This window comes from Brassica oleracea, chromosome C1, assembly GCF_000695525.1.
Source record: "Brassica oleracea var. oleracea cultivar TO1000 chromosome C1, BOL, whole genome shotgun sequence".
NCBI classification, from domain to species: domain Eukaryota; kingdom Viridiplantae; phylum Streptophyta; class Magnoliopsida; order Brassicales; family Brassicaceae; genus Brassica; species Brassica oleracea.
Window position 1 is genome coordinate 34,309,010 of NC_027748.1, and position 9,830 is coordinate 34,318,839.

Genomic DNA, 9,830 nt, shown 5'->3' on the forward strand with positions numbered 1-9,830 from the left:
CAAAAGTCACAAATTTAGGGTTTAGAGTTAAAGGGTGGGGTTTAGGATTTAGAGTTTAGAGTTTAGGGTTTAGGGTTTAGAATTTAAGGTTTAGGGTTTAGAGTTGAGAAATGAGGTTTTCGGGGATAAGATTTCAAAATTTTGAAAAATAAAAAAATTAAAATTTTCAAAAGATAAACTTAGAAATGTGCTATTTTGGTCATTTTAGTTTTGGAGTGCTATTTTTGTGATATAAACTTAGAAATGTGCTATTTTGTAGATTTGCCCCAAATATATCCTTTTCTTGAAATTGAATTAAATTATGTGATTCTCCTCACGCGCACATTTTTCTTGTTTAGCCGAAAACTATTCCAACGTTTCAAACGCGGTATAGATGCGCGTGGGGAAGTACGTATGTATTTCTTTTTGAGAGAAAAAAAAAGAATTTCAAAAATTGAAATAACCGTATCTACTAATTTCAATCAATGGCGGAAAGGAACGGCGAGGAAAAGTAGAAAACACTCTCACGCACTCGTACTCTTCCTCTGCTCTCAATCTTCGAACAAGACGATGTCGTCGGATTCGTCAGCGCCTAAATCGGTGACCGTTGAGGAAATGGCGGCGGAGGAGGATGCGGCGATTGAGGAGCGGTACAGTCTTTACGAGGCGTACAACGAGCTACACGCTCTAGCGCAGGAGCTGGAGACTCCGTTCGAAGCGCCGGCGGTGCTCGTGGTGGGACAGCAGACCGACGGGAAGAGCGCGCTGGTTGAAGCTCTCATGGGGTTTCAGTTTAACCACGTCGGCGGCGGAACCAAGACTCGCCGCCCTATCACTCTCCACATGAAGTACGATCCTCAGTGCCAGTTCCCTCTCTGCCATCTCGGATCCGACGACGATCCTTCCGTCGCTCTCCCCAAATCTCTCTCGCAAATTCAGGTTGACTATACTCATTTTGTTTAATTGCTTTTAGTTGAACCGATGCTAATGTTTATAGGATTTTTAGGCGTATATTGAAGCTGAGAATATGAGGCTGGAGCAAGAGCCGTCACCGTTCTCTGCTAAGGAGATTATTGTGAAAGTTCAGTATAAGTATTGCCCCAACCTTACCATCATTGATACACCTGGACTTATTGCTCCTGCTCCAGGACTCAAAAACCGAGCTCTTCAGGTTCTTTTTTTTTTTTTTTAATAAATAGAAATGATTATCAGTTACACGAATTTTACTTCATCACATGGTCACACATCTTAATAAAAATGAAAATGAACTTTTGTGGTTATTTGAATGGTGTTGATGATGTTATCAACAAAATACTTAATAATTAATTCATTGTTTACAATGCGGTGGTGTCTTGTTCGTGTTGCTTCCAATGACTTTTTCATTTTTTTTATTTGGCTGCTTTAATGTTTTGACTTTGCTTGATTTGAGAGTTGTTTTCTTGTTCTTTTTTACTAGGTTCAAGCGCGAGCTGTAGAAGCTCTAGTCCGAGCAAAGATGCAGCACAAGGAGTTTATCATTCTCTGCCTCGAGGACAGCAGTGACTGGAGCATTGCAACTACTCGAAGGATAGTGATGCAAGTATGAGACTTCACCCTAGCCCCCATTGCGTCTAGCCTTGTTTTTGTCTTAATAGAGTTTTTGTTTATTGTTAGGTTGATCCTGAGCTTTCTAGGACAATTGTTGTTTCCACAAAGCTTGACACCAAAATCCCTCAGTTTTCATGTTCATCTGACGTGGAAGTCTTCCTCTCACCTCCTGCAAGCGCACTCGACAGCTCCTTACTTGGCGATTCCCCTTTCTTCACGTCTGTGCCTTCTGGAAGAGTCGGCTATGGACATGATTCAGTATATAAGTCCAATGACGAATTCAAACAGGTGTTTGCTCTGCTGTCTGATTCCTTAATCTTTTCATGGATTCTAAAATATGACTGTGTTTTTATTGCAGGCTGTGTCACTTAGAGAAATTGAAGACATTGCATCTTTAGAGAAGAAGTTGGGCCGTGTGCTGACAAAGCAGGAAAAGAATAGGATTGGTGTCAGTAAACTGAGGTTGTTTCTCGAAGAACTACTCTGGAAGAGGTATAACCAGCTTCTGTTTCCTCTACAGTTTAATTTTTCTCGTTATAGTCTTGATGCCATTCTCTTTGCAGGTACAAAGAGAGTGTTCCATTGATCATTCCCCTCTTAGGAAAGGAGTACCGCAGTACAGTCAGAAAGCTGGATACCGTTAGCAAGGAACTTAGGTGGGAACTTTTTTCGTCTGAAAATTTCTTATTTATTTTAGTAAGCTTAGTTTTCCTCTTCTGTTAAGAAATATAACTCATTGATGGTAGATTTGTTTTCCTTTTACAGCTCTTTAGATGAAGCAAAGCTCAAAGAAAGAGGCAGGACTTTCCATGATCTCTTCTTAACCAAGGTTTTTGTAGAGCGTATTTGGATCTTTAAGATTTCTTCTTATGCCGTCAAGTACTATTTCATCTGTTCATGGACTCATGAAATAATATGATTTGTGTAGTTACAACAAAGTTCATTTGGTAATCTACTCCATTTCTTGTTTATCGACTATTGACACTTAAAAATATATTAGCGACAGTGAATCATATCTAGGACTGAGTTGTAGTTCAGAATTGCATTGTTGGATATATAGGACATATTCTCTGATTAACGTAGAAGTTCCTTTGTTAGTATTGATCCAAGTTGGGTTTTCTCACCTGTTTTGTTTTTATTTTTTTTGCCAGTTATCTCTGTTACTGAAAGGAACAGTTGTGGCCCCTCCTGATAAATTTGGTAATGTTACTGTCTGTTCTCTACCACTCAACTGTCTTTAGCAATAATCTTTCTTGTTTCTGGTTGATTTGAATTTTGCAAGATAGTTTCGTTAAATGCATATTTGGTCATCAGACTGCGATGATTGCACATAATATGATGTATGCTAATCAATCAATAATTTGGGTATAATGCTTTGGGAAGCACATTGTATGAAGATGTTCTCTTTATGTTGGGTTCTTTGATAATTTATATTTCCTCCGGATGTTTTTTCAGGTGAAACATTGCAAGATGAAAGAACGCAAGGTGGATCTTTTGTTGGTACTGATGGTCTCCAGTTCCCACATAAGCTAATACCAGTAAGCATTTATGATCTATAACGGAGAACGAAGAAAAGAGATCATATATTGGGCCTTCAAGAATTATGAGGGAAGATAACCAATTTTTTTTTCAATTGCAGAATGCAGGGATGCGTCTTTATGGAGGTGCACAGTATCATCGTGCCATGGCTGAGTTCCGTTTTCTAGTTGGTGCTATTAAATGTCCCCCAATAACTCGGGAGGAAATTGTAAACGCATGTGGAGTGGAGGATATTCATGATGGAACAAACTATTCCAGGTTTCATATCATCTGCTGAAAAGCAACAAATATTTTCAAATTTACTGTCTTTGCATCTCATATCCATTTCAGTATCTAATCTTCCCTGCAATGTTTGTAATGTTTGCTATGGAGCCTCTTATTCTCTTTTGTTTACTTGCTTTTGTAGGACAGCTTGTGTTATAGCAGTTGCAAAGGCTCGTGACACGTTTGAACCTTTCCTTCATCAGGTGATCTACTATTTTCTTCTTCTTTCGTGGATGATAGAAATAAATCTTACTAATTAGTTTAGTTATACATGGCAGAAAATATTGAAATATAACATCAGATTTGCTATAACTATATTTGTGCTTAAGAGTTATTGAGTAAACATGTTATGTTTGGAGAATATCTTTGTCTGAATTTTGTTATTCACATGTTCATCATTCCGAAAAGGAAAGTGTTTTTTCAGTTCTCATCTTTGTTGTTTTTGTGTTGGTTTAGTTAGGAGCCAGGCTGCTACACATTCTTAAGAGATTGCTTCCAATTTCTGTATATCTTCTTCAGGTGGGCACTGTTCTCTTTGGTTTGATGGTATCCTAGTAATTTTTCCTTCCCAGCAAATTTCTGAAGGTATGTTTTGCTATGTTTGAATAGAAAGAAGGTGAATACTTAAGTGGACATGAGGTGTTTCTCAAGCGTGTTGCTTCAGCTTTCAACAGTTTTGTGGAATCCACAGAAAAATCATGTCGTGACAAGTAATTCAATTTTCGAATGCCTTCTACTTGTGTTCTAGTGAGTTTCAGTGATCAATCTCCCTCTGGTTCTTATATTGATTGATTGTGCAGATGTATGGAGGATTTAGCAAGTACAACTCGCTATGTTACGTGGTCTCTTCACAACAAGGTCCTTGCTACTGCTTTTATAGCTATGTTTCAAATTTGGCATCCACTTACTAATTCAGTAGTCTTCTATTCTCAATGTTATGTAGAACCGAGCTGGTCTACGTCAATTCCTGGACTCGTTTGGGGGAACAGAGCAAGTTGCTACATCAGGTAATCCCTTGGGTTTTAGTCTTCCCCAAGATGCACCAGGCGGCACAACAGATACAAAGTCAAGATCAGATGTAAAGCTAAGCCAACTCGCCTCGAACATCGATTCAGGTTCCAGTCTTCAGACAACAGAAACGCGGTTGGCTGATCTTCTAGACAGCACGCTCTGGAACCGCAAGCTAGCTCCTTCCTCTGAGAGAATTGTCTACGCATTGGTCCAACAGATATTCCAAGGCATACGAGAATACTTTCTTGCCTCTGCTGAGTTAAAGGTTTGCTCCATCTTCGGTTTTACTCAAATTCTTACTTTTACTTTAGAGATTGGCGTTCCTTATGAACTGTTTCATTATGCAGTTCAACTGTTTTCTTCTGATGCCTATTGTGGATAAGTTACCTGCTCTTCTCAGGGAAGAGTTGGAGAATGCATTTGAAGACGACCTCGACAGTATTTTCGACATTACAAACCTCAGGCAATCACTTGATCAAAAGAAACGGAGCACGGAGATTGAACTGAGAAGGGTAAAGCCAAACTTGAACTCTCTATCTTTATGTTCATCATGCTTGACTTTATGTTAATTTTGATTTTTTTTTTTTCATGTTGGACAGATAAAAAGGATCAAAGAGAAATTCAGAGTGATGAATGAGAAGCTGAACTCTCACGAGTTTGCTCAGAATCTAAACCCGCCTTCGTTGCCGTAGTGACTCAAAGTCATCATAAATCTCACTGTTCAATATGTTTATTTTCTTAATTGTAGGTTAAGAAACAGTCCAAGAGTGTGTTTTCATGAGGGAACATCTTATGCCTTCGAACTTTGGATGTCCCAAAGAAAAATCAAAAGTTGTCTTTACAATTTGAAGCAAATATCAATTAGTAGTCGTGTAATACTATGTAATCAAAATCCAAAACCAGAAGTTGATAAAAAAATACAGTTACAGAAAAGCAACATATATGTTCTTAAGAAAGATAGATGCATGGTGCACTCCAGAGATTGTCTTAAAAATTGTGAAGGATGACACAAAACCAGATGTAGAGATACATGATATTTTCATTATATGCATAATACAAAATTAGACTTTGATCCGCGCGCCCGGACGGGTGTATTTTTCCAAAATATGTTGTTATTTGTTTTTCATGTCACTATTATATATCATACTAGGACTAGTCCGTCCTACGGGCGGGATATACTTTAAGTGTGATATATATAAATATATTATTATATATTTTTATTGTATTTGTTTTATGTTAGCATTTGTAAGAGAAGTGTCTAAAATATATATGGTTTTTAAGAATGTTTGAGCGTTGAGAGATTATATACGTTAAGATTTATTATATTTGATTTTGATGGTTATGTCGATGTTAAAAGATTGTGGCGTATAACATATTATATAGGTTGGATGAGGTTTACATGATTCTCTAATTGTATGTTTTTATAATTCAAAATCCATGAAAGACATTTGTTCATGTTTCTAACGTGTGTTTTGATTTGTAATTGTAGTTAAATATGTTTTAAGATATTGCACCATTTAACTTCTTCTATTGTAGTTTTTTTTTTTTTTTTGATGACCATGGTATCCGAATGCCCCGAGGGGATCCGACTAGCACCTAAAGACCGTCCGGGTAAATCTGAGCCACTAAGGGCCCGCCGGAGCCCGCCGAAGGCATACACGGGAGCTGGGTATCCTCATGTAATAAGCCCAGTGGCCACGCGCAGTTGGAAGTGTCCGTATTAGGCCCAAAGGTCCCTCAAGAGCAACATCCGCCAGAGTTGGCCCTCGAACCCCAGACCTCCCGAAGGAGGGGGAAGGGAGCGAGATTGTTTAACCACCACTGGACCACTAACGCGTGGTTTCCTATTGTAGTTTTTGTTTAGTAAAAACACATTTTCATTTTCATTTTATGTGAATGTAGTTTATTTCTTCTAACAGAAAACTGAAATAAAGCAAGGCAAAAAAGCCATAAAAAACGAAAAGTGTTTAGACTACAATGGTCTGTGTGTTGGTGGTGATTTAATTTGTTTAAATGATGTGCATGAATGTCTCCAACTTCCTTACATATTTCAAATTTTGCTCCACTATAGATTATGTATAATTATTTATATATTATATAATTTAATTGGGAAATTTCAAAAGGATACATTTCCGTACTGAACATCTTTTAATGTTTTATAACTTTTTTTTAGCATTTTATCTCTATTTAATACTTCGTACCATTTAGATGTAATTTTAGATCATCTTAAGCTATTTTAAAAAAAAAAATTGAGAAAGTGCTTTTTGTGCAAAAAGGAGAAAGTGTTTTTTAGCTATGTAAAAGTTGCATGTATGAAATTTATATGATTTTAATTATTTCTATGTTGAATTTAAACATTTTCCTCTATGGTTTCAACCTTTGGTCGGACAAAACTTGAGACAGTCGTAAATGTAACCGAGGTCACACATATTATGGATGACATCTTAGTAGCTACTATGATTAACGATTTTAGTTCGTAATGCTGACATGCAAAAATAGAACGCAAACAGAATAGTTCACCGACGTGTGGCCAAAGATGATAATGAATTCCAAAATACGATTGTCTTTATAGTCCATTGAAAATAGTTAACACTAGATGAAGTAAATAAAAAAGCAACAACTATGCCTAAGCATTACCATAGGAGACGACACCTTGGCTTAAGAATCTATCCTCTTCAACCTATGCAAGGCGTGCTTTCTTTGTTGCTTGTTGATTATGAACATGTTGGGATCATTAGTTTTTTTTAAAACATGTCGGGATCAGTAAGTATGTGGCTGATGCACTTGTCTTATATTTTTCACTTGACTCTGTTTCAGAGAAATCAGAGAAAGAAGAATAAAATCATATTTATCAATCATTAATGAAAATAAATTAGTTTATACAATTTTAATGTGATTTATATTAAAAATATGTATGGTTTTAGATAAAATATAAAAATACATGTTGCAGAATTTATATAAATTGGTTTCTAGTTTCAAATCTATCCGGTCTGAATGAATATGGTAGTCACTTTGGTTTAGTTTTTTTCTTTGTTTATTTGTTTTCTTGCATTTTTATGTATCTCTATTCGTTAAAACCAAAACATCAAAAATATCTAATACTGTATGAATTTTCTTTTAAAAAAATTAGCTTAGGGCATCCTAATATAGTAGACCGGCACTGTTTGTTATAACTGGAATTTCTTATATGTCAATTTTTTTCTAGTCCATTCTCATCGTGTTAGCCAGGCCCGGTCTTGAGCAGATACTCAAGAAACATTGGTATGGGGCCTATAATTTTATACACTTGAAAGCTTACAATTTATACTGTTTTTTTTGTAACAAATGTAAGAATGGATCCTAATCAAATTGCAACATAATAAAACCTTGAATATTTTTTTCATTAGTTTATAATATAAAAAGAGTAAATAGATAATTTCTAGGATTGATAAACTTTTGCAATCTTGAAAATATTGTAAATTCACTTTTAATTTCGTAACTAAAATTTTTATTGTCATTTTGGGCCCATATTTTTGGTTTCGCATTGGACCCGAAATATCTCAGGACCGGCACTGGTGTTAGCGGATGTGAGTTTGAAAAGTAAAACATTATATTGGCCACATCAAGTTAGGGGTGAAGAAAATATCCGAAAATTTTGATTCGATCTGTTATTCGTTTTGATTCGATCCGAAAAATCCGGATATCCGTAACTTAATGAATCAAAGCAAATACTAAAATTCAATATCCGTCAAAGACGAAGCAAATCACAAATACTAATATTTTTAAAAATGGATATCCGATTCGATCCGTTATATACATATATGTATACATGTTTATAAAATTATATAATATATATACTTTTATATCTCTATATAAGTTTTATACTGTATTTATTCACTAAATTTATTATTTAGTTATTGAAAATTTTAAAACTATGTAATTTTAAAAAACAAATTATGATGAAAAATTATTATTTTATATAAGATTTTTTTTATTTTTTATTTTTTTTTATTTTTTTATTATTTTTACGGATCGGATCGGATATCCGGTAAAAAATCAGATTTTTACGGATATCCGAAAAATTATGGATCGAATCAAAAAATCAATTATTCGTAGGGAACAGAGCAGATCACGTATATCCTTAAAATTCTGGATATCCGCTCTGTGCCCACCCCTACATCAAGTTCAACAACACCATCCCTATATGCCTATCAAATAGCAGTGGACACTCTGTTGGATGTTCTGTATTTAAGCAGATGCTTGGAAAAGGTTCTTCAAGCGCATGAATCTAAATTAATGTTGTCCCTTGAAGAGGTAAAATTTTGGTAGAGCAAGTTGCACAATTGAGAAGAAGCTAATGAGTTTGAATATAATGTGAATGACCGAAACATGAAAACGTGTTAATACGGAACTCACATATGGAAATGCATGCGGTCAATTGCCTACCTCCAACAGCAATCATCTCTACCCCGCTTGTCCCTTGGTTGCTTTGGTCTCTGTGGAAGGCGCGCAACAAATACGTATTTGAAAATTTCGCTGGGAGTCCGGCTGATACAGTATCTCAGGCCATTGTGGCAGCAAGAGAATGGAAGATGGCGCAAGTGAAGGTAGAGAAGAAACGCCCTCTACTTAAACCTCAGATGCCTACCAAGGAAGTGGATACGGTGACACAATCGGACGCTGTTTGGTCAGAGCTATCCAATAACGCAGGCCTGAGCTGGATAGTAACAACACTGGAACAGAGTATCGTGGGAAACAGAGGAGTGAGATTCATCTCTTCACCACAAATTGCAGAGGGTCTTGCGTTACGAGATCCGGTTGCTAGGTGTAATAGCCAGAAAGTGAAGGAAATGCGATTTGAATCTGACTCTGCTCAGCTCATCAATTCCATTAACAGGAAGGAACCACCATTGGAGCTTTATGGGATAGTGCAAGACATTTTGACCATGTCGCTCTCGTTTGATTATGTTGTCTTTGTTTGGATTTCTCGGTTGAGAAACATAAATGCAGATGCAGCAGCAAAAAACACTTTGTCTTTGTTGGAACAAGATGTGGTTGTGGATGAGTTAATTCCCCCACCAAATTAGTTAATGAATGAAGTTAGTTTGTGACCAAAAAAAAAAAGGAACTCACATATATATGATATGAGAAAGTATAAACTTCGGGATCAATGTCGCTGTAGTGTAAACCAAGTTAATCGTCCTCTCGTCTCTCGTCTTTTGTTCATTCAATCTTTGACAACAACCAAAAAAAGAAACAGAATAATGCAAAAGGGGTAAATCACAATAGCAAACATGATAGTCTTTTATGTACTACAAATTTAAAACACAACCTATAAAGTACAAAAACACAGCACATGCTTGCAAAGGAGAATACCTGAACTTCAAAACTAATTATTCCTTAGTAAGAAAAATGTGCAAAAATATAGAGCTCAAAATATTGAATAAGTTGTGTTTTTTTGTTGGGGTGTA

General features: G+C 36.1%; 1 protein-coding gene across 2 annotated transcripts; it reads left to right on the plus strand.

The window, feature by feature from the left end:
* Positions 1 to 440: 440 nt before the first annotated feature.
* On the plus strand, positions 441 to 5,321 carry LOC106315147 (dynamin-like protein ARC5). Of its 2 annotated transcripts, XM_013752908.1 has the most exons (17): positions 441 to 918; positions 986 to 1,150; positions 1,436 to 1,558; positions 1,633 to 1,854; positions 1,925 to 2,058; positions 2,130 to 2,222; positions 2,332 to 2,395; positions 2,718 to 2,766; positions 3,022 to 3,104; positions 3,206 to 3,363; positions 3,512 to 3,572; positions 3,826 to 3,888; positions 3,979 to 4,079; positions 4,170 to 4,227; positions 4,313 to 4,645; positions 4,728 to 4,892; positions 4,980 to 5,321. In XM_013752908.1, exons 1-17 carry the CDS (start codon positions 550 to 552, stop codon positions 5,070 to 5,072), a joined length of 2,334 nt encoding a protein of 777 aa, XP_013608362.1. In that variant the 5' UTR covers positions 441 to 549; the 3' UTR covers positions 5,073 to 5,321. The 2 variants fall into 2 exon arrangements, with proteins under 2 accessions (XP_013608362.1, XP_013608367.1); XM_013752913.1 differs by lacking the exon at positions 3,826 to 3,888.
* The last annotated feature ends 4,509 nt before the right edge of the window (positions 5,322 to 9,830 follow it).

Coding starts and splice junctions, on each gene's coding strand:
- LOC106315147 (XM_013752908.1), top strand. CDS start 550: ATGTCGTCGGATTCGTCAGCGCCTAAATCGGTGACCGTTGAGGAAATG. Junction 2,059..2,129: donor GAAGAACTACTCTGGAAGAG/GTATAACCAGCT, acceptor TTCTCTTTGCAG/GTACAAAGAGAGTGTTCCAT. Junction 4,228..4,312: donor CGTGGTCTCTTCACAACAAG/GTCCTTGCTACT, acceptor AATGTTATGTAG/AACCGAGCTGGTCTACGTCA.